This window comes from Lepisma saccharinum, chromosome 30 (assembly GCF_977018435.1).
Source record: "Lepisma saccharinum chromosome 30, izLepSacc3.1, whole genome shotgun sequence".
In the NCBI taxonomy this organism is placed as follows: Eukaryota; Metazoa; Arthropoda; class Insecta; order Zygentoma; family Lepismatidae; genus Lepisma; species Lepisma saccharinum.
Window position 1 is genome coordinate 295,075 of NC_139258.1, and position 24,672 is coordinate 319,746.

The 24,672-nt window shown below is 39.1% G+C and overlaps 1 protein-coding gene across 1 annotated transcript in view; it reads left to right on the forward strand.

Moving 5' to 3' along the window:
- LOC145981709 (ABC transporter G family member 2-like) overlaps positions 1–24,672 on the forward strand; it is a 113,747-nt gene that overhangs the window by 24,348 nt on the left and 64,727 nt on the right. The window contains exons 4-9 of the mRNA XM_083115111.1: positions 9,619–9,764; positions 11,251–11,489; positions 19,375–19,512; positions 20,280–20,419; positions 21,908–22,076; positions 22,471–22,571. Coding sequence (XP_082971237.1) covers positions 9,619–9,764; positions 11,251–11,489; positions 19,375–19,512; positions 20,280–20,419; positions 21,908–22,076; positions 22,471–22,571 — 933 coding nt within the window. The remainder of the gene's footprint in view (positions 1–9,618; positions 9,765–11,250; positions 11,490–19,374; positions 19,513–20,279; positions 20,420–21,907; positions 22,077–22,470; positions 22,572–24,672) is intronic.

Consider the following 24,672-nt stretch of genomic DNA (forward strand, 5'->3'; position numbering starts at 1 on the left):
TGTACGATTTCTTTATCATTTATTCAATGATATCACACTTGGTGGGGCGGGGGGCAACTGTGAAATTTTAAATGGAAACCCCCATTTTGTATTGTAGAATCGGAAAGAGGACTTCATTCCGAGTCCAACGAGCTATCAACCATCCTCCTAGCTCAATTAGGAACGGAGATATGGCGATAGATCCCCTTCCATATCTATTGAAAGGTCTTGACGTACAGATTCCGAATCTCCAATCGCTTTCACTCTAGCTCAATTAGGTGTAGAGCGTCCCTTTGAATTATTTTTTTTGTTTTATGAAATTTGCACTTTTTTTTTTTTTTTTTGGCGAAAATTTAAAATCGCCATATCTCCGTTCCTAATTGAGTTAGGAGGATGGTTGATAGCTCGTTGGACTCGGAATGAAGTCCTCTTTCCGATTCTACAATACAAAATTGGGGGTTTCCATTTAAAATTTCACAGTTGCACCCCCGCCCCACCCCCAGGTGGAGAATCAGGTGTGATATCATTGAATAGCTTTATTTCGTTTTCCGATTCGATGTGTATTTCTCACGATATGTGACCGTTCCGGGACTTTTGGACCACCCTGTATATATATTGTTATTTTCGAATATGGTTGAGGAGACACTAATATTCTTTCATATTTGACAAGATGATAAATATTTGTGATTAGCTAGGTAACTTACATTATACACGAATTAAGTTGTTCATATTAGTACCTAATTTTGAAATTTATAACAGATTGAAATGAGTTGTTATCTGTAATTAGGATTTGATTGTTACAAAAGGTATCCCGCAAAGCGAAAGCGCTCTACTTTTTGTAAACAAATTTATTACGCGTTCATGTTAGTACGTAATTTGTTTTCATATCCAGATATTATTATAATTAAATCAAGAAGACTTAGGTGGGAAGAGTTTACAGGGTTCTTGTTGGGAAGCCTGATGGTAAGAGACCTGCAGGAAGGCCAAGACGAAGATTGAGGGATAACGTTGAGATGCACGTATAGGAATTCGATAAAGATGGAAAAGATTGGATTGATGTTGCCTAGGATAGGGACAGATGGAAGACTTGTATTGCTGCATCCATAAACTTTCGGGTTTAAGAAGGCCAATGTGCCGTTATTTTTTAGTAACTTTCTGAAATCTGATTTGCTTTATTTTAACTTCGCTCTTTGTGCCACTTTTTGGTTAATTTGCGAAGATGGGGATGAGTGATGACATGATGAAATTGATCAATGGACACTTACAAACATCCATGCCCAGGCCGGGATTCGAACCCGGGACCCCCTGACGTCGTAGCGCGGGGCCGGCAAATCTGATTTGATCTTTAAGTTGAGATGTAAGAAGAAAGGAAGACTGTCATAAAAAGAATCTCCAACGACAGATGAAGCGTGTAGAGCTGCATGCCGACTCTGACAAACAGGTTGTTGACGCCGCCAGGAGCGTCAGATGTTGCGACAGCAAATGTTCTTTGGAATTGCGGTGGTCAGGGACTGTAATGGCAGCTCTCCTAATTGCTATGCTCGTCTTCTGCAGCAGGAATTTCCCAGCGAGCAAGATGCAGGCTGTGATTAAGATTTTTTTTGTTCAGTAATAACAAGAAATCGGGGCTTTGGAAACGTTAACAGTGGTCATACATGAATGAACCCATAAAACGTGAGAGGATGCAGATACGCCTCTTGGCTAATGGAGAGGTAAAGGTTCCTCTGAAGCTTTTAAGACTCAACACTTCTGGCAATGCTGCCGCTGATTTGCGAGTTCGTGTTTTAAGTTCACTTCATGCACAGAAAGGCTAATCGGGACTGGACCTATAGTTTAAAGTGGAATCCGAACCACGAACCACTATGTGCCTTCACCGGGTACCTTGATTGCAATTCGATGACGTTACCAGTACGCCATCGGTAGGCTTACCATATTTTTTGGCTTCCAACCCAGGACATATTCGCGATCAACTCGTTACTGCTGAATTTTAGTTTTTTTTTTACAAAAGTAAATTGAAATTACTTAAAAGCATTAACATTTTATTGGAACATTAAACTATAAATTTTACAAGAAAAAATATTAACATTATTTTCTAAAATATCTTATATTTGTTCAGTTTTCACGTGGTCTTCAATATCACCTCTTCCTTTATGTGCAAGAGAAAATGCTCCATTACAGAGTGTACATTGCACACGTTCACTGTCGTTACAGTTTCAAGAATTTGTATTCCTGTTGCAGATTAACGTTAAATACACACTTTCCTTTGCCCATTGCCAAATGCAAAGCCCTTGTAAATACTTATAATTGTCAAAAACGTGTAGACGAGTTACTTCACACGCTTGCAAGACAACCAAGACTCTCACGGAAGTACGGAAACGGAACCGTTCGAAAGTCGATTTCTCGAAGAAAGAAAAGAATCGATCCTTATAATCGATCGATTCTTGCCGGTCATAAATTCTATACGGCGCACGCTTTTAGAAGGAACATGAGTTCGGCTAATACCCAGCCACCAGTGCTACTGCGCTGTTGCCAAACTAACTGCAAGCGGAAGGGAAAGACAGAGAATGCTGTGTCCAATATTTAACTATTTTTATGTAATGCATACACAGTATGAATGAGTACAGTGAAATAATATAGTGAATATTTCTACACAGGATTATAATATCATATCACTGTAGCGTATGCAAGAAACCCATACCTGAAAGAAACTTGAAGGTGTTTATTCGTCTTCCTCGGTCTCCGTGTCACTGATTTCACTCGTTTCCGAGTCACTCTCCTGGAGGTTAATGATTAGATTTTGCACCCTTGGTGCCTGTACTACTGGTGCTAGGTTTTGAGAGTGACATTATTTAAAATAAAAAGAACACACGGAACACACACTATCGCACGAAAGGGCTGTATTTAATCTTTTCACAAGCTGTTCTTTGGCGCACGACTGAACGATAAGCGAATAATTTTACACCGGCCTTGCTACGAAAACGCTGAACTCAAACTGACTCAGACTTTTTAAATTTTCGAGAACGCCCAGAACAATGAAGGGTCATTGTTTATATCGAGGCGAATTCAACACCCACAGTTTTCCCTAGACACAACAACTCAGCTGCGTCAACACGGTGGCAACGAAAAAAACAATCGAAAGGAAATGGAAAGGTGATGTTTCCCTTGTTTCTCCAAGGAGCGATAACTCCGGCTGTAGGCGACGGAAATTCATGGGACTTGGACAGTTAGGTTCAAAATGTATTTCCCCATCTTATGATGAACCTTAATGTGGCGAATTTTATGAAAACTTCTTGTGCGCAAGAAAAATACAGAACACGGCTTTTAACTTCCGCGCCGCAGTCTCCTAACTGTACAACGTTGCACACCTGCCATTGGCTGATCGCCACGCACACCCTCTGCGTGGCCCCGCCCGATATCGCTTCTAAAAGCGTGCGTCGTATAGTCGTGTTTCATGTTCAGATTCTCAAAACCCCGGACATTTTGCAATCCCGGACAGCACTAAAAAAACAGGACTGTCCGGGCTAATCACGGACGTATGTTAAGCTTAGCCATCGGGGAGGTCTAGTTCACCACTAATCAAAAATACGATTAATGGAAAAGCAGAATATTACTTTTAACTGAAATGTTTGGATTCTGGTAAATTTAAAATTAAATTGCTAACGTCAATAGTTTATATCCATCCAATAACGGGTTTGTAATTTGTGAAAAAATCAAGCTTTCATTTGAGAGTGAAAATAGCAATTTTTTGCCATTTTAGGTTATTTGTTAATAACTTTAAGGTCATTCTAAAAGGTAAATTCTCTACATTTTTTAGGTCATCAGTTTCAGAGTCCTAGTAATTGCCAATGCCACCCCAGAAACCTCGATTTGCCTTCGAGGCCTTCACCCTTCGTCATTGGAGAAAGGAGGAGCCAAGGGCTGGCTGATTCGCGGATCCCATTGTCTTTTTTGCCGTGGTCATGAGCTATTGATGTTCTTTCGGAAACAAGCTCTGACGTAACGCGCCTGTCCTACATGAGAGAGCGTTGACTCGGAGAAGTGGGGCAGCCGTCAATGGGTTGCGTCCTTGCGCGAAATCACACAAACAACCAATTGCCTCATTGTTCGCCGTGGCTCATGTTCTAAGCTCTAAGTAATTGTTTTGCTCCACCAGAACCAGAAATCAGGGGGCCAATTAACGGGGGGATGCCGTGACCCCCCCCCCCCAACAGAACCCCCAAGTATCCGTGGCAAGAAGAGTAGATTTTAATCTCTGCTAGGGGTCATTTTATACCCCCATAACAAAATACAGAGCATTCCCTGACATTCCCTACAAGACTCGGCGGCAAGCGGCCCGGCGTCAGCGCTTTTCTTTCCCGCTGAACGGAATAGCTAGAGTCGGCTATTAAAATTACAGTTTTCATATTGTGTACTAACCTTGACTACAGAAGTTAAGTCCATCTGCTGCAACACATTCTTGGCATCTCCCAAGGAAATTGGCATTTACACGTGCAAGTTCGTCTACTATAATTCTCCCGATTTCTCGTACAATACTCTCATTTAACTCACGGATGGTGTCTTTGTATACTTTATTTTTTAGATTTTACGAGGTTTAATAAAGTGGCCTATGTGGAACGGGAACACCAGGAAATTTCGTTACAAAACGTCGTCGCACTTCTCCACAATTCCTCTTTCCGAAGTAACACTCGACAAGATAAATCCCTTGTTGTAATAGAATAGAATAGAATAGAATGGTCTTTATTTAAGCAGGCGTGTTTCGGCCTCATGGGCCGTTCTTACAACCAACCCTTGTCAAAGATACAATAAATGAATAAAAACAAAAAGAAAGAAAAAAAAACACATAATGATCATGATAATACAATAAAGATAATATAAAGATTATACAATGATAAAATAATACATTGAATAGATTAGTATATATACTGTTGAGTAAAGATAAGTAATAAGTCTTCGGTAGTTCAATGTGTATGCCGGGGGGGGGGGGGGTAGGTTAGGTATGCATTATATGATGTATAAGTGCAGGTGCAATTGTTAACATATGAAGGTTAATTAAGTTGTTGGGACAATAGTAAGTTCTTCAGATTTTTCTTAAAACTTTGATGGCAAATAATGTTAGTCAATGGTGCAGGCAGTTTGTTCCATTCCCTGATCCCTGTAACAATGATGGACTTGTTATATGTGGCGGTTTTATGTTTGGGGATTTTTAGATTGTGCTTGTTGCGGATATTATGTTCGGCTGATGTTTTATGAGAACAGATCTTATCGGATAAGTATTTTGGGGAGCCACTCTTAAGTATTTTGTGCATCAAGGTGAGTGTTAAGTATTTTCTTCTATTGTTAATGTTTAGCCAAGAAAGTTTAAATAGGGGGATACATGTTCCTTTCTGTTTAGGTTAAATATGAAACGTATACAACAATTCTGAATTTTTTGAAGTTTATAGTTTAAGCCCTGGGATATATTACTGTACACTGGAGCGCAATAGTCTAACGTGGATAGGACAAGTGATTGCATAAGACGATCTTTAACATTAGCGTCCAGAGCATGTTTTAAATGATACAAAGATTTAAGTTTCCCCATACAGTTTTTCACAATAAATTCGACTTGTGGCTCCCAATTTAAGTGTCTATCGAACACAATCCCCAAGTTTTTGCTTGTATCCACTTCGCATAGCGGTATACTGCCAAGAGTTGGAGGAGAAGGTGCGTTTTTGTGAAGTTTCTTAAGAGTACCATGAGTTCCTATGGTCATGAAGCAAGATTTTGTTGGATTTAATTGAAGGGAGTTCCTCCGTGACCAATTTGTTATAGCATCAAGGTCGAATTGAAGTTTGGTCATCGCATTATCGTAGTTTTCTGTATTACACTGAATATAGATTTGCGAATCGTCAGCATACTGATGGTAGTGGCAATATTGGACAGCGCGGTCGAAATCAGCTACGTAAATCATGTATAGTAGTGGACCCAATATACTTCCTTGAGGGACGCCTTGTTGAACAACTAACCATTTAGAGTATGTGACTTCCGGTTCCCGATATTTCACACGTTGTTTCCTGTTGCCGAGATATGATCGAAACCAATTTAACGCGTTTCCGGTAACGCCATAGTGATACAGTTTGGCCAATAACAATTCATGATTGATCGAGTCGAACGCTCTTGAATAGTCCAACAAGACTAAAAGTGTAACTTCATTTTCATCTATTCCTTTACTTACATTGTCTACGATATCTACCAGCGCAGTGCAAGTACTATGCATTTTTCTGAAACCAGATTGAAAGTGTGGTAGGAAACCTTGAATATGTGAAAGTATTTGTTCATAAATTACTTTTTCAAGTATTTTGGACATTGTGGATAGAATGCTAATAGGTCGTAGATCTTTTATTTCTGTGGGGTTGGATTTTTTAGGTATAGGTGTTACTTCGCATTTTTTCCACTCTTGAGGGAACCAACCTTTGGAAAGGGAAAGATTAATAATGTGCGTAAGAGCTTCTAAACAAAAGGGGATGCAATACTGTAAAATAGTTAGGTTTATGCCATCATAACCGCACGCTTTCGATTTCATTTTGTTAAAAATTTTACGTACTTGTTCGCTACTTACTGGGGAAAAAAAGAACGTGTCATTGTTGGGTTGCTCAAGATACGTGTTGGTTTCATCAATCACCGCTGCATTGTTATCTGAGGGTGCACTCGGCTTAACAAAGAACTCGTTTACCGCATTCGGCCGAAATGTATCTGGGGAGAGCGCATTACTCTTTTTATTTGGTAAAAGTCCCTGGCTTCTGAGGTTAGACCATAAATTTTTAGCATTTTTTACATTCATATTTACCGTTTCGTTATAGTGCTTAAATTTTGCGTTTCTGACTGCTTTTTTGGCTCTGTTTCTGAAGTATTTGTACGATAGGAGAGCGTCTGGGTCTCCTGTATTTACATATCTCAGATGAAAGAAGTCGCGCAACTTCCAGAATTCCCTTACTTGATTTGAAATCCAGGGGGCGGGAGGTTTGGTTACACGAATTTTTCGCTGGGGGGCGTGCTTATCTATTAATCTGATAATGTTATCATTCAAGGCCTCCACCGCTGCATCTACGTCCTCGTTTCTTTCGATTTTGCACCATTCCACATTTTCCGCGTCTTTACGAAACTTGTCCAAGTCCATGGTTTTGAAATTTCTAATTTTGATAATTTTTTTAGGTTGCTTTGGTGCGTACAGGTCAAATATGGAGTATGTTATATGGTGATCTGTGATTCCAGGTAACTCGCTCTGCCCAATTTGCTTTACAATTAAATCTTGTGAACAAACGATTAAATCAATTAATGACTTTGACGTCGCTGTCACTCTGGTTGGCTTGGTAATTAATTGTTTCCCGTGAACTTCCTTGATTATACTCTGAAGGAGTCTAGTACTGCTTTCGTTTTTTCTTAACATGTTGATATTCCAGTCGCCTAACGCAATGAAGTAATCGTAATTTAAGTATAGGTGTTGGAGGATATCTGCTACGTGACTGATGTGAGTATAGCTGACATTTGGGGGTTTATATGCTACCATAAGTCCAATTTTTTTCCTATCGATAGTTAATTCGATTACAAGGTACTCTACGCCGATATCATTATTAACGAACCCGTCTAAAAGTTTCCATTTAAGCGATTTAGAAATGTATAAGCACACACCACCTCTAGATTTGTTTAATCTATCTTGTCGAACTAATGTGTAATTTTCGATGTCTACTATATTATTACTAATATTCGGTTTTAACCAGCTTTCTGTAATGGCTATCAGGTCAAAGTTTAAGTTCGATATCATTTCTTTAAATTCATCTATGGAGTTGAGTAAACCTTGAATATTTAGATGACATAATTTAAAGCCATTTTCAGATCTATTTATTTCAGCTTCGAGCTGTTCCTTTATATTGTAATTGCTGTGGCGGATATTAATGGGCGACTCATCAAAGTAACTGGAGTGAATTCTGATTGGGAGTGGCGTTTCTGCACCATTGACTACATTGGTAGGGTCATTTATATTTATCGTTTCCTCCACTGTTGGTCATGAAGTATATATTCTGTCCCAAGTGTGAATTGCATATTGGAATAACAATGAAAATGTGCATACGCATAAAAAAACAGGTGCTAGTTATCATAGTGACTTATTACTACAATCAAATTTTTAAAAATGTAAAAAAATAAATGAAAAATTTAAGAATAAAAAAGTAAAAATTAATATAAAAATGTGAATACTGACACAAAAAAAGAAAAATAAAAAAAATGAAAATATTTGTTGATTAACTAAAAATGGGAGAAATATAGATTTTTGAGCTTGCCGATATATTCTGGCGTGAGTTAGAATACAAGCTGAGGGTTGTTTACATTTATATAACAGTCTATTATGCGACAGGTTCATGCCCTCCTTTCGCCACCATTGAGGAATGCAGAGAGTATTGCAAGCTTTGTATGGTTCGGCGCGGAATGTTCTCCTGCATTCCCCTACCCTCTACTTTTGACTGGTCACCGTTGCCCGTACGTCATTGATGGGGGAAGCAGTTCCAAAAATAAACGCAACCACCGTTAGGAGGGGAGTGTGGCGGAACAGCGTTACTTTCTGCTGAACTTTGCGATGTCCTCCGGGTCACTAATCCTAACCACGTTTCCGTTGTGTAGGGCAAGTACATTCCCATCGGTTGTCCATACTCGTTCGAATATTTTACTAAGCCTTACCTTGTGAAAAAGGTCCAAATTTGTTTTTGTTAGGTTTTCAGTTATGAAAATACCTGTCCCTGTAGCCTTGAGGTTCTTCTTGTTCTTGTAGACCAAGTCTCTCTGGGCGTAGGTGACAAAGCGCGCAATGATCGGCCGGGGTTTGCCATCACGTCGCGGTGCTCCCAGTCGGTGAACACGATGAAACACATTTTGTGGCACTTTCACTTTCACCTGCTCATTGATGATTTTTGAAGCAATCACTTCACACTTTTCACCCTCACTTTCATTGATGCCATGAAAAACAAGGTTCAGGCGACGGTCATATTGTTCCAGGGAATTCAGATCCTTTCGCACTTGCTTCACTTGCTTGTCTAGCTCAGAGATTTTCCTCTCGAGATCGTTTTTTACTTCTTGAATGGCATCCTCCACGGCAGATTTAATTGCAGTGGTCAGCGCTGGTTTAATTTCTTTCAACACCGCATCACTTGCAAATGCCAGGGCGATGCTCGGCATGAACATCGGGAACAGGGCTCATGGTCTCTGTTGCACGACAATGCACCGTGCACAAGAGCAGGTTGGTACGCCAGTTTTTGTCCAAAATAGGGATAGTGGAGCTCAATCCCCCCCCATATTCTCCAGATTTGGCTCCATGCGACTTCTGGCTATTTCCAAAACTGAAATTGGCGTTGAAAGAAATGCGTTTTGACACTATTCCAGACATCCAAAAGGCTTCGACCGCGATTTTGGAGGCAATTCCGAAACAGGAGTACCAAGACTGCTTTACAAAGTTCTACAACCGCTTCAGTGCATGCATTGACTCACAAGGTGTCTATTTTGAATAAACGTTATTGCAAACTACCAATCCACAACGTCTTGTCTTTCATTTCATTAGTCACCTTTCCCACTGGACGGACTGTGTATTTCAGGATGTGTGTCCCACTTTTATTGCAGGTGGCTGAGATGGTGAGGAAGCTGGGCCTGACGTCCTGTCGCCACACGAGGTCCGAGAGCCTGTCTGGCGGGGAGAGGAAGAGACTCTCCATCGCACTGGAGTTCGTCAACAACCCTCCCGTGGTGTTCGTGGATGAGCCCACTAGGTAAGTCTTCGGAAAGTTACCTTTTAAAAGCAACAGAGCTATAGTTGTTGCATGCAAGACCTGAACACGGTCTGTTCATTTACTATCAAAGTTTAACATTCATTTTCTTCAATTATCATAAACGTTCGATGTTTAAATATGAAAATATAAAGGAGAGCAAATTCAGAGTAAGCCTTTACACTTGAAACAAATTACGTGACGAAAAACATTTGCTCGCAATAAAGATTAAAATTTAATTTCCAATTCTTTTTATCAAACTACAATTTTGTTATTTACTGTTAAAATACTAAAAAGTTACCTTAAAAGTAACTGTTAATTTTAGTACTCCTTACTGATAAAGTAACCGAGACATAGTTACTCATTTCAAAATTTAGCTAGTCACGGTTAGTGTAAGAAGAGTAAGAAACAAAAGACGTGCAAGTCAGACCGTTACCTCTCAGATGTTCAACAATATCAGTGAACATGTAAGAAGGATAGAAATCCAGTTCGAATATAACTAAGTGTATAAAGTTCAAAAAGCAAAAATATATTGAATATTATCGAAAGTGCTCTCAAATAGAAATAGCTAGATTTGCATAGATATGTATAATTAAGCAGCATCTTAATGGAATTAGTTTTAGCGATATGAATCGCCCTATATTACTGAAGCAAATTCTCATCATAACCATATTTACTAAGACTAGTCAAATCTGCGCCTATGCAGATGATCTAACAATTATAGAAAAGACAGAAAATTCAATGAAACAAGAACTACAAAAAGAAACGGAGAAAGTAGGACTACAGGTAAACACCGAAAATACAAAATGTAAGTTTCTATCACCTGAATACACAGAATACAAATAGAGGATACAGAAATACAAACCGTTCAAAGCCTTAAACACTTTGCAATGGTAATAAGTAACAACAACCACATGAGCAAAACAATTTTGGACAGAATACTAACAGGCAACAAACAACAATCTACAGTTATTCAAGAGCAAGCTAATCGACAGGAGAACTAGAATGAAAGTTAGTGAGGCCAGTAATTACGTAGAGTTCTGAATTGTGGACTCTCACGAAGGAAGATGAAAACCGCCTGAGAGTTCTTGAAAGAAGAAGAATCAGGAAAATCTATGGACCAGTAAGGATGAATGGAGAATCAGAAATCGATGGACAAGATATAGTTAGATTCATTAAATCCCAAAGAATCAGATGGATGGGGCACGTTGAAAGAATGGGAGAGGAAAGATTGCCAAAGAAAATAATAAAAGAAAGAATGTATTCAAAGAGGGAGACCAAAATCAAGATGGAGGGACCTGAAAAAGATGGAAATGGGAGAATAATACCAAATAGAGAAGACTGGAGGCTGTAGAACCGGAAGGTAAGGTAAGCTAAGGTTAGCCAGGAATGGGTAGAACTTTGGAAAGAAACTAACGAACAAAGTGGATCACAGCTGAAAAATGTTTCCCCACAAAAACCTCGCCGTTCACAACTTTTTCCGTTCCAGTGGCTTGGATTCAGTGGCGAGTTCCCAGTGCATGCAGATGCTCCAGACGCTGGCGGGCCAGGGGCGGACCATCGTGTGCACCATCCACCAGCCGAGCGCCTCCCTCTTCTACATGTTCGGCCACGCCTACTTCCTGGCCAGGGGGCGCTGCATCTACCAGGGCTCCCCAAAGCAGCTCGTGCCCTTCCTCGAGTCCCTGGGGATCGACTGCCCAAAGCACCATAATCCGGCGGATGTGGGTGAGTGCCACGACGCGCCTTTCCTCTAAGAGATCGCCATGCAGGATTTACTTCTTTGTAATCGTAGTAATAAGTTTCTGCATGTCTTATAGTGGAGTCGCTGAACCAACCGGCGTCCATTCACAGCGCAGAACAGTTATTTTGACAAAATTCTGTTTCCCTGCTGGCTGCTTCGGGGAGGAGGGATTTTAAGGTTGCCGATCCTTGCCCAAGCGGTTGGCGTAATTGGCTGTTTGACCTACGAGTTCCTTCGTAGGCAAACGAGGCAACAGAGGGGTCACTCCCATAAAGGCGGTCCCCGTGCCGGGTGGAACGACGGCTTCACTATAAACAAAATGGCAGAACTTGCTTTCATGCAATAGCTTCGGAACAAACAATATGTTATTGCTTTTGCTTAACTATTCTTCAACTTTTACATTGTTATTTTTATTAAATTGACTCCCCTTTCCTTAGAAAAAATAGAGATTTTTTTTTCTTTTGCCAAATCATTAGTCTGCCATGTTAAAGAATTACAATATATTTTTTTAAAATAATGAAAGTCTCGTATGTTGAAGACTGGGGGCACAGGCTACCCTTGGTCTCCTCTGGCGTCGTCAGGGATGATTCCTAAGCAAGCTAATCTAACACTAATGTCACCGACATTTTAGGCAATTATGTTAATTTCCGTATACGATTGACAGAACTATGATTTGTCATGTGTGCATATTTTATTACATAATTTCAGTTTTATAATATAATTGTTTTTCATAGTTATTGGCCAAAATATGGTACTGAAGCTCCAGAAATTTAATTTGCAGACCCATTGTTGCTTTCATTCACTTATGTCTGTGTTGATGCTATAAAAATTCTTCCAATTCACATCGCGTGGAGTGAATGAATATTGTATGCATTTAGCCCATGTTGGCTAAAGATTCCGGGGGCCACAAATGTGGTACCAAAACTGGAATATCATGTTTACAATAAGCAATAAAAAAATGGTTTGAGGTAATTGTGTCGTCCTTGATAAGAGATCAGTAATTAGCGGAAGTATCCTGCAAAAACATTTTAGTTGTCCCAGTCGTGTCTTCCGGGAAGGCCATCAACTTGGCTGCTCCATATTATCTTGTGGCTTGTCTCGAGTGAAAAGTGGTGTTGGTTAGTCGAGTTCTCGTGCACCACTGTGAACAATGAGGAACACATTCGTTTGGAGGTTATTGCAAGAAGCACATTTCAATCAACGCCATTGGCTCCATGGTGAATAATGAACTGATTATGAGACAAATACAATGATACCCCAGGGTTCGAGCCTGGAACCTTGTAACACTTTACATTAATAAAACATTAAAATACTGACGAAGGCACCCTCTTAATAGATTCAATCTATTGTGAATACCCTGTTACAGTGTTACCACTTTACAGCATCGCCAAAAAGGAAAGAAAGAATTTTGAATTTGAATTTAAAATGTTGGGTGCGTCAGCACTTAGACCATTTTGCACCTGTTACATAATACTGGGCACAGCCACTTATCATAACAAAAAAAAAGCGTGTCTGAAAACTAAAATATCCTTCCCTGGGTTAAAAGCTGGGGCTGTAAAGGGACACTCAGCACACCCAAGGACAAAACACAGGGCGACACACGCACAATCCTACGTAGGTCCACACGCCAGAGCCTCGCTAGTCTGCAAAATGCAGTGAGGTTGACAATTGGCTGTACAACGTGGAAGGTTCACCCCTTAAACCCCGAAAGAAAGAATTAAGTGATTGATTTGCTTTATTTTACTTGGCTTCTTGTGCCACTTTTGGCTAATTTGCGAAGATGAGGATTAGGATGAGTGATGATGCGTCTCTTAGGTTTACTCTATCGTTTCACTGAAATTAGTGACATCTCAGACCTCACCTTGTACTTCAAATCATTCATCTCCCCAATAATAGAATACTGCCCCACTCACCTCTCCAGAATCGATTCAGCCTTTCACTTCTTCCTAGCTATAGTCCGTCACAGGGTTCCCTCATTACGCAATTTTTCATCTCTGCATCTCCTGTCTTTTCTAAACATACAAACTGCTTATCAGCGACGTTTGCAGAATGATTTCAGTTATTTATACAAAATTGTGAATGGCAAAATCCGCTGCAACACACTTCTTGAGGAATTCCACTTTCGAGTACCTCTGCGCACAACACGCAACACAAGATTATTTTATACAAGAAAACCTAGACTAGAAATTCAAAAAAGATCTCTCTTTTACAGACTTGCAGCACAATATAATGATCTCCCCTCAAATATTGATATATTTTCCTCCGAGTTTGCCTTTCGGTCTTCCATCAGAAGAAATACCTGTATTTTTTTGTTCATTTGCTATTCACTTTTATGTTGTTTTGTTACTCTTATTTTTTATTTTTTTTATTTTTATGCTTATTATAATTATTGCTTTCTCATTGTTGACAATTTCAGTGCAATGTGCTGTATCTAATATTTTCTCAATAAATAAATAAATGATATGATGAAATTGACCCCTGGCGTTGTAGCGCAAGGTGCTAACCACTCCGCCACAGGGGCCGGCAGAATTAAGTAATTAACTAACCATCTGACATAACCTCACTTAAAAGCTGCAACATAAAGTTATAAATGTGTTCATTAGTGACGCTTCACTAGCCATAAAACGAGCAGACGATGTTGCCCATTGGAAGAACTGGCCTTCAGTCTTCTCAACGCTTCGTGTTGTTCGGTGTGGAAAGCACTTTTACACTTTCTAAGGTGAAAGTGAGCTTGTAAAAGCTTGTCAGAAAAAGCCATTGGTAGATTCGCTCTTCTCGTATTGCGTAAATCCCTCCTCTTATCTCGTGAAGCACTGAGCTTCCTTGCTCACGCGAAACATCCTGCGCTTAGTTGAAAAAGAAAACAGACTTATACGAATTATAAACGTGTTTCTCTCTCTCAAAATAAATAACAATTTATAGTATTTTGATGCTCTTGTTTTAAAGAGTGAATTACGTCCAACTACAGCGTGGGACAGAAAAACCTGATGAGTTTTAAAATGATATAACACAGTAAATAAAACGAGTTCTTCTTAATCATGTGCTAGCCATATGTATGCCATTATTATTGAAAAAAAAAAAAATATTTACACCAACAATAAGTGCGGGAAATAACATCTAGCAAATGGCGCCCATGTTCGTCCACACACTGCTGGACTTCTGTTTTCTAGGGAAGAAAAACATGCCGATTGTTGTTTTGTTATTGCGTCATCGCTGGTGGGGACTTGAGGAGCGGAATCCCATTCCGCTCCTCAATAGCTGCTATTTCAGTGATCAGGAACCGTGGAAAACTCAACGCATCACCCTTTCATTGTTGTCATATTTTCTTCAATAATAATGACCAGGGCGCGGATTTTGATAACATGTCATCTTTTTTCCCTTACGTAGTATGCATTGCTGATAAGTACGGCTCGGAAGTTGAGGAAAAATCTTTTTTTTTTTTTTGCCTAGTGTCCGAAGACGAGGCCCAACATAATATATGTTCATTTTGGGTCATTGTAGGCCAGAAAAAGGTGGGTTTTATTTGTCCTTTTTTGCGTTTTTTGTCTTATTGGTCCTTTTTTAACCTTTTTAAAGGTCTTAACGGCTTTTTTTTTCCAACTTCATCTTCTTTCGACTACGTTTTTACTGCCCATTCTCAATTCGAATCATCATCAGTTCATCACCTCTTAAACATCCTTTCCGTAGTAAAGAAATAAACATAGATGTCCAGCCCTTGAAAACTTTTCCAAACATGAAATTCTATCCACTCTTCAAATTCACGATCCGTCCCTTCGCCGTCAAGTTTCAGATCTAACATTTCTTTTCAAAATCATGAATGGACAACTTTTCACTAACGAACTCTTGCCACATCTTCGCATCCGGATCCCACGTACCAACAGCAAATGCAACAACTTCTTTTACACAAAAGCCTCAAGGCTATCCCTAGAACAAAGGTCATTTCTCTATAGGCTACAAACAAGGTACAATACACTAATTGATCCTCCAGGCTTCCATCTATCTAAGCAGGCTTTCAGAAATGCGTGCATCAAGCAGCTGAAGAGAAATTAATATTTGTTATACCCTTGTTATTGTTTTATTATTATTGTTTATTTTTTTATTGTATTATTCTTGTTACATATGTGTGCGTGCTTCTCATTTGTTAATTTCTATTTTTCTCGCTGTTGATATCCTGATATAAAATGGATCCTCTCTGTATTCAGGATTTCTCAAATAAATAAATAAATAAATAAAAATAAATAAATAAAAAAAGAGAAATAAATTTAAACCGATCCCTGAAACGAGAGAAAAAATCATTTTTGGACGACTGAAGCAGGTACGTTACAAGATCCTTTAACCGTAACTTGTCCGGAAGGTCGCGCTGTAACTGGCAACTTTCTCTTGTTTTGAAGCTTTCAGCACGGTGTATACGACCATATACATTAAATATGTAATTAAAACTGAAGTTATTAATTAATTTGGATCACATTTATACGACCTTTTTTTCAGTTTTAAGGTCCTTTTTTTATATTTTCAGGTCTTTTTATAAGTCTTTGTTTGGTAATTTATAGGTCTTCAACTTTCGAGCCCTACTGATAAGTATTAAAATCCTCTTGTTATAATAATGTGAATTGTTTTGTGCATTTTTCTTCACATTTTCTATTTTTAAAGATTTAGGTCATTTTTTTTCAAGTTTTACGTTATTTTGTGGTTTTACGTCTTACGCCTTTATATGGTACTTTTTCTTGCGTAATTGCAAAGAAAACTTAATGAAATTGCATTGCGTTTCACTCACTCATTTTTAGCCACGAACTGACATTGATGTCGGTAACAATGAAAACAAGAGTCTATCGCCATGTGATTGTAGGAACAAAGCAAAGCAACATACCGCTCTACATGACCTACCCCCAATAATTCTGAATAAGGTAAGGTTTTTTATACATAAAATCCATATACACCTTGTAACTTCGGTTCTACCTTTAATGACACACATACGACTGTAAGGGTAGCACATGAATAAACACGAACTCTATTTCATTTACTGTGTTACATCATTTAAGAAATCATCAGGTTTTTCTGTCCGACCCTGTACTTCTTTTGGAAGTAAAGGATAAGTAGGAGTGCAGCATCCTGAGTACCAGAGACCAGTGGCGGCCGGCAGCAACTATGATGGGTAGTGCCAACGTGATCAAGTAAATAGAAAAAAAACAACCGCAATGCCCCCCGCCCCCTCCTTGAGGTTGCGCCAATAGCCAAGATGTTTGTCCTCGTTTGGTAACGTGGAAAACAACATGTGTTTAAGTAATAACGTACTAATCCGATTCATCTTCACTCACTAACCTATCTTTATACACTACAGGAAACTTCCCTAAAAATATAACAATTACAAGAGGAAAGGAAAAACAAATCCTATCACCTTCTCCTCCCCCATGCACACGTATTCTAACTGGATGTCGAAAATATCTTTGTTATGAAAAGAAATTGTCGAAATGCCAAAGGAAAGTCGCATCATCATAGGATATTTTTAAAAAAGGTCTGGATGGCCCTCTTGGTGCATCTATCTGTTATCAAAAATGTTAATTTAACTTTGGAAAAATATTAGGTTCGTTTCTCCAAAAGTAGGCAGAAATTACTTCCCCAACGGGTCTTACAAACCAGTCGTATTTAGCGACTTTTTTCTGAAGGTGGCAACTGTGTCGTGTCAACACTGCGAAAGTTCCCTCGCCAGGCCAGGCTAAGACTGGCACGGTTTTTTATGGGCTAACCCCGCCCCCTCCCACTTTGTTCTCGGCTCATGGTGGAAATGTTCCTCGCTGAGACTTCTTCAACCCTCTGCACGTGTGTCAACTTGGATAGGTCCATGGGTTAGGCCAGCTCTTGGGCGGCACGCACTGTTGCCTCGCGAGGGTACGAACGAAACAGCTGGCGATGCAGTGAGGAGGTTTGGGCGGTCGTCACGTCAGCTTGACCGATTGCAAGATTCGAATCTCCTTGTCTGTAAACTATTAATGTATTCATTTAACTTTACTTGGCGACGTATGAATTTCTTCCGAGGGTAGTGCCATGGCACGGCGGCTCTACCCCTTGAGCCGCCGCTGCCAGAGACTGTAAATGTCAAAATATGAACTTTACTAAAAGTTTCGTTAAATCACAGCAGAAAGGGTAACAAATAATTTGTGAAGAAATATAAATTGCAAAGAAAAAATATTACGTATATAACATAATGTTTGTATGTTAGCATTTTTAAAAATTAGTCAATAGTATGTTCATAAGTCCATACCCTCATATGGGACTGGGCTTACAGTTCAAATAGGATCCGAACCACTGTGCCTCCATAGCAAATCAAACCCACGGAGTCTTAATTTCATTGGCACTATTAGGAGGCCCATTTTAAAGATTGGTACTAGAAGCAGTGCCGCGATTACAGCAATCATATCAAGGTATGATATGAGGTGTGGCTAGAAAGAAACCGGATTGTTGCTACAAAATCTTTTATTGGTTATTTTATACAATACAAACATTACCCCCTTCAAAGTACTCCCCTGCACTATCGATACACCGCTCCATACGAATCTCCCATTGCTGGAAATCATTTTCTGAAACCATGTTCATGACCTCCGTCGCTTTTGTACTCACAGATCCTACGGTCGTAAATCTGATTCCTTTCAATGCTGATTTGACCTTTGGGAGTAAAAAAAAGTTGCACGGAGTGAGATCCGGCGAATGGTGGATGTTCTAACACTGGGATCCAATTCTTGGCCAAAAAATCCTTGAATGGCAATGCCGTTTGGACAGGAGCATTGTCCTGATGAAGAATCCATGACTTGCTTTTCCACAAATCAGGTCGTCGTCGTCTTACTCGCTCACAAAGTGTCCTCAGCACCGTAATGTAATAATGTTGGTTGACACTTTGACCTTCGGGTACCCAATTAACGTACAAAATCTGACGGATATCGAATCAATTCACCGACATTTGCAATGTTTGATTCAGTTTTTGACGTGCAAGGCCGTCCAGGACGCAAGTCGTCTGCGATCACTTCTCGTCCCTCTTTAAACCTTTGAAACCACCCAAACACTTGCGTGCGTGATAAACACTTATCTCCGTACACTTCCTTCAACACAACATAAGTTTCTGTGGCACATTTTCCTAGTTTCATAAGAAACTTCACATTGATACGCTGTTCCACTTTCACACTTAACTTTTTTCTCCGACGGAGGACAGATGTACGGTTGGTTCACTTCGTCCACAAGCTACAGCGGAAATGAGCGCCGCGCACCCTGGACAATCACACAGTGGATAGGCAGGATATCACGTTATACACTCATGCACCGCTTGACCTTGACGCTCTTGCCGTTTGTCGACAGCAACATCAATCCGTTTTTCTTTCTAGCCACACCTCGTATATGTGACGTTTGAATTTCTCACTTGATATAAGTAGACATAAAGATAAGGTAAAGTTCCCCGTGCACATAGGCCGGTTTAAAGGTGATGTGATCAGCAACACGCTCCCCAGCCGGCTTTACCCGCCACAGTTGCCTCACGTGTCCATTGATTTAAGGGTGGGTGAGCCCCAGAGCCGTTTCATTCGGGAACAAGGCCGAAAAAATTCCAACATTACATCACCTCTCTCTCTCGTGGCAGTCAGACGCCCTACCGACCGCGGCTCTTTTATTCTTCTATATTTAAACTTTTCAACTGCAAAACTGGTTTTCAGAAAGTGTTATGTTAAGGAGAAATTGCAATATGTATTTTTTGAAAAAGCTTCCGAGACAAGCACGCTCAATAAAGGCGATTCTATTTTATTCTATTGGTTTTAGTCGCTGTATTTTTTATCTTACCACGGGACTGAATATTCTTTTCCGATAAAATTTATCTTTTGTTCCTTCCAGTGATCGAGTGCACCCACGGATCCAACAGGAGCAACATCGAGTCGCTGTCCTCGAAGGTGGACAACGGGAAGGTCTCCGTCTCATTCTCCGTGAGCACAGAGAAGCTCCCGCCGGCGACGGAAGACAACAGCAAGAAGCGTAAGTGCCAGCATCTAAAACGTTATTTAAAAATTTGCCTCAATTTTTTATAACTAAAGCAATGTGAAAATCTTATGCATAGAAGAAACCGTAAAAACGCATGTAAAAAGAACACCGATTTTAAATTAACAACACGGATATTTGCCTTAAACCACGAAAAATAACCCCCAAATTTAGGGGAAAATAAAACAAAAACTTCACGTCCCTACTTATGGGAACAAAAGTCTATCGACAAGTACGGTATACCAAGTATCGTGAGAGGCGAGAACTAGCAAATTGGTAGCCAGTCCATCGCCAACTAGGGCATTCCTGCTGTATATCCAGTTCCGTGTGATTGAGGGTCAATTTTTAATAAAAGCACAAACAGTAATTCTGGTACAACATTCTTCAAATTGCTCGTCCATCTTTACAGATATTGTCTGTCTGCGCAATGTCTTATAGGAACAAAAGACTATCGACAAGTACGGTGTAACGTGAGAGGCGAAAACTAGCAGATGGGTAGCCAGTTCAGCGCCAAATAGAGCATTCCTGCTGGATACCAGTTCCGTGTGATTCGGGCTTAAGTTCTGACGCATCCAAAATTATAAAAATCAGTCAATAAAATATTCACAATACTCTCCGAAATTTCTGTGACACCCCTATAACAATTTACACAAAAACTAACTTATGATGAATTTGGTACTAAATGTTACGTGCTTTCAAGTTAAAATTCCCGAGTTCTCTGATACCAGGCGAAGACTTGTTAATATTTCCGCCGTCTCTTTCAGATCCTCTGGATGAAGTGGACCGAAGCTGCAAGGACTCCATTCCTCCCGGGGAATTAGGAAACTTGGATTTCCCAACCCCGTTCGTGGACCAGTTCTCCATCCTTCTCCGCAGATTCTTTCTTCAGTACTTCAGGAACAGGGTAAGGACGTAAATTAATTTTCATTCATTCATGCATTATTCTTGCATACATTATTTTTATATCATCGCTGTAACAATGAAATTTATCTCCGGCTCAACGATGTTGCTTGTTGATGGGTCATCAAAAGCTTTTCTTTCATGTTTCAAAGCGTTGATTTACGAGTTTGAACTCTATAATGTATTTAACATCTCTTTTTCATGTGTTCGATACATTTCTTATACCTTTGCTCAGCTTTCTTAAATTAGCAAGAAATGATTATGAAGGTTGGCATATGAAGGAAGCAGTTCGTGCGGCAGATATTTATTATCAATGGTAGACTGATTATTTTTTAAATAGTATCTTATCCTCTAATATTCTATTATATTCTATTTTGTAATTTATTGCTTATAAAAGTTAATTATTTTCACGGGTCCTGTATCCCATTCTACACCCTCGATTTCGGAGGTTTTTTTTTTAATGAAGATTATGTGATGCTAGTTATGAAGAACAAAAATTTGGAGCGCGGAAACAAGTATTTACGAATGTACAGCCGTTTGAAGTTGAGATATTGTCGTTTGAAATTGTCGAGTCCAAATTTCCCACAGATTCCGGGCTCCACCCCTGGGGTAACTGACCTACCTACCGCTACCGCGGCCCCGCCTTTATATATAGAGTCCCTTTTAAAGGCATTTTAGAAATTGGCCTGAGTCACCTGCCCCCAACACTATTTCTCATCGTTTTCCGCATTGACACATGAAGATACCAAAAATGAAGGCTAAAATTAAACCTAAGAAGGTAACTTACCTCTTTTTACTAAGGCCAGGCACTGAATTGCGGGTCGAAGTTAAATTTGTAAGTCCAAAAATGAAGTAACTCCTACGTTGAAAGTCCTTGTTGTCCTTTTCCACAGAATACCACCCTCCAATCCCTTCCCATCATAAAAATAAGAAGTCTCAAATTATCCCATCCCACAAGTCATTTAGAAAATACAACCCTCCCCTTTACGGCCTGCAGTTGCCAAAAAGAAATAATTAATTCCAATTTCTGAACTCGCGTAAATGAAATCCAATGTCTGAAATGTGCAACCCGCCAATATATAACACAAACAACATATCGCAATCGCAAATGTTCCCATTGCACAAGTCAAACATAAGAAGAAAAAGTAAAATGCAGACGTGCGCCTGTGACATGAATCAATCATCCGCCATCATAGAAGCTCTGAAAACCCTTTTTGAATTTTAATTTTTTTAAAAAAACGTAAGTTTCGTAGCACGTAGATCTAAAAAATTAACTTCCGCGCTATTTGCAAACACTGTTTGTTATGAGAAACTAAATATTTTCACGAAAATATTTGAAATGTGCCTGAACTCGAGGGTGTAGAAAGGGATACAGGAGCCCTTTTCACATTCACTGAACTAGTTTTGAAATCTGCAGAAAAATTCTGGGTATTAATCGTGTTTATAAAAGTACATGTGCCATAATTTTAAAATGTTGTTACTATTGTTGCAGGTGGGAATACAAATACAGATCTCAAGCTACGTGGTGTGCGGAATGTTATGTGGCCTCATCGCGTATGGCATAGGGAACGATGCGTCACACATGTTGATCAACATGAAAATCCTTTTAGTCAACTTAATATTTGTAACATTCAGCCATCTGATGCTGACTGCAATATTGTGTGAGTATTGCACATTGTCTGTTAAGTAGTAATAATAAAATATCACAGTTTGAAGTGTGGATGGTTTAATACGACGTTTTCTTATCGTCCATATTCATTATGAAAATTTAGAAAATAAATGAAGAGAAGATGTATATCGATGGATCAATTCGTTGCTTGAAACAGATGAATAGCATATTGAAATGATTAAGTCTGTTAGCTTACATACAATAAAATAGTAGTATATTAACGTTTTTATTTGTATGTTCAGTTTATTTATTCACTATGGTGAACTATTTAGATTCAGTCACATGAGAAACCTTTATTTTCTTCCTGTATCAATAATTTTCTAATGTTCGATATTGTTGAAAGGGTACACTTGATGATCTAACGTTCCTGTTCCTTCACGTTGCAGTTCCTTTAGAGATGAAAATGCTGAAGCGAGAATACAACAATCGCTGGTACTCTCTGAAAGCTTACTACATGGCATACACAGCGTTTAAAATACCAATCAATGTAAGTACATCAAGGTATATTTTATGCTCTTAAGCATTGTCATTACTTCGGAACAAATGCTCATACAATTTGTTTAAGAAAGGACTCAAAATTCAGCATTAGCTATTTTACATCGACAAGAGAAAATAAAGTAAAGTGATTTACGTGTCTAGTTTGCAAATATTTCTCTCTGGTTTCATTTGGTAGATTATTGAATTGGGTAGTTCATAGGAGAACTGTATTATATAACTGTAAAACGGCATACTCCTTTGCCTCTGATGGTAAATTTTTGTTCTCCTCTTGGAATTAGGTTATTAACAGTTTAAAATTTAACATCTACTATTCTCTAAACTTCACCAAACTAGTTGTAAGTTTCATTCTCTCCCCAAAGGGCATTCTTTGCCCCATCTCGTTATAATAATAATAATAATAATAATAAATTTTCTTTATTCAGCGGGCGAGGTTCAGTCAAGGGCTGCTCTGCCACCTAACCCTTGTCAATATGATAATATATATGAGATGATATTATGGTGAATTATGTAATACGACCCTTTGACGTCTATTAAATAGATATGTTTGAAACCAGTTTAATGTTGAAGGAGAAAACTTGTAATATTTAAGTTTGGCTAATAATAAATCATGCTGCACAGTGTCAAAAGCCTTACTGAGATCCAGAAGTACTAAAATAGTGACTTGCTGTTTGTCAATGGCATAGGGAATATCATCCACAACTTTCGCAAGAGCAGTGGCTGTGCTGTGTTTCTCACGAAATCCGGATTGCAGCGGGGGCAGTAAATTATTCGTGTTAACGTAGTTTAACGTCTGCGAATGCACTATTTTCTCGAGTACTTTAGATAGCACAGGCAAAAGACTGATAGGCCTAAAGTCATTGTAAGAAGTGGCGATCTGCTTTTTCTGAAGTGGCAGGATTCGTGCTTCTTTCCACATTTCAGGAAAGAGATGAGTTAATGACGTGCGTTAGCGGAGATAAAATATAAGGCAAAGAAAGTTTGAGCATTTTAGTGCTGATACCATCTACTCCAAAGCTATTTGAGCGTATGCTATAAACAGGCGCGTGCCCAGGATTTTCGTTAGGGGGGGGAGGGGGTTATGAATCCAACACATTTTCCAGTTCACAGGTCACATTTCTTGTAATAAATTAGATAATTAATATACTTGGATTTTACCCCAATGAACGCAATAAATGTATTTGCTATGGATGCTTCATGTTTTTATTGCATCATATAAAAGCACCTGCTTGAATATTTCCAAATTATTAATATTTTATATTTAATTGCTCAAATATAATTTTTAAACAAAAAATATGTACACTCAACATTGTAACAACATTAAAGAGATTAAGACTACTTGATGTCTTAAAGACAGTAATAAATAAGGTACCAAAGTTCAACAATTTAGGCATCGAGGTTTCTGTGCGAGTTCTGACAATATGTCATCACAAGTAACTTTTATATCCCGGTGAATGTTCAGAGCAGCTAACCCATTTAATCTTTCTTCGCAAATGGTATTTCTAAGATAGGTCTTCAACCGCCTCAAAGTTGAGAATGATTTCTCATTTGATGTTGTTGTTGCTGGGATTGTACATAATATGCGCAAACGTGTGTTTACCCAGGGAAATATTAGTTCACTGCATATATCAATTGCTTGAAGAGCATTTACTGGACGTCTTTGCATTGCTGCAAGATGACGATACCACAGTTTCATTTCAGTGTGAGTGTCGTCGCCTCGTAATCAAGATGTCCCGGGTTCAATACCTGGTGGAGGCTCATAGTGGTTCGGATCTTACTTTAAACTTTAGGCCCAGTCCCGATTAGCCTTACTGTGCATAAAGTGGATTTAAAACATCAATTCAATCAACATTCTGCTTGTTGAGGAGATGATTTTGCTAAATATTGTGTACATTTTTGGCATTGTATTATTATATTATTGGTCAAAACATTTGTTTAACAGTCGACAAACAAATACGAACCCCTTCAGTAATTAACATTTTCTGCAACAGTGTCATTAATGTGTCATATTCATTTTCATATTAGGTCTATGGAGAGGAATTTTGTATGTTGTTAACGTTATGGAACTGCGAAACCAACTGTTGAAGGGACCA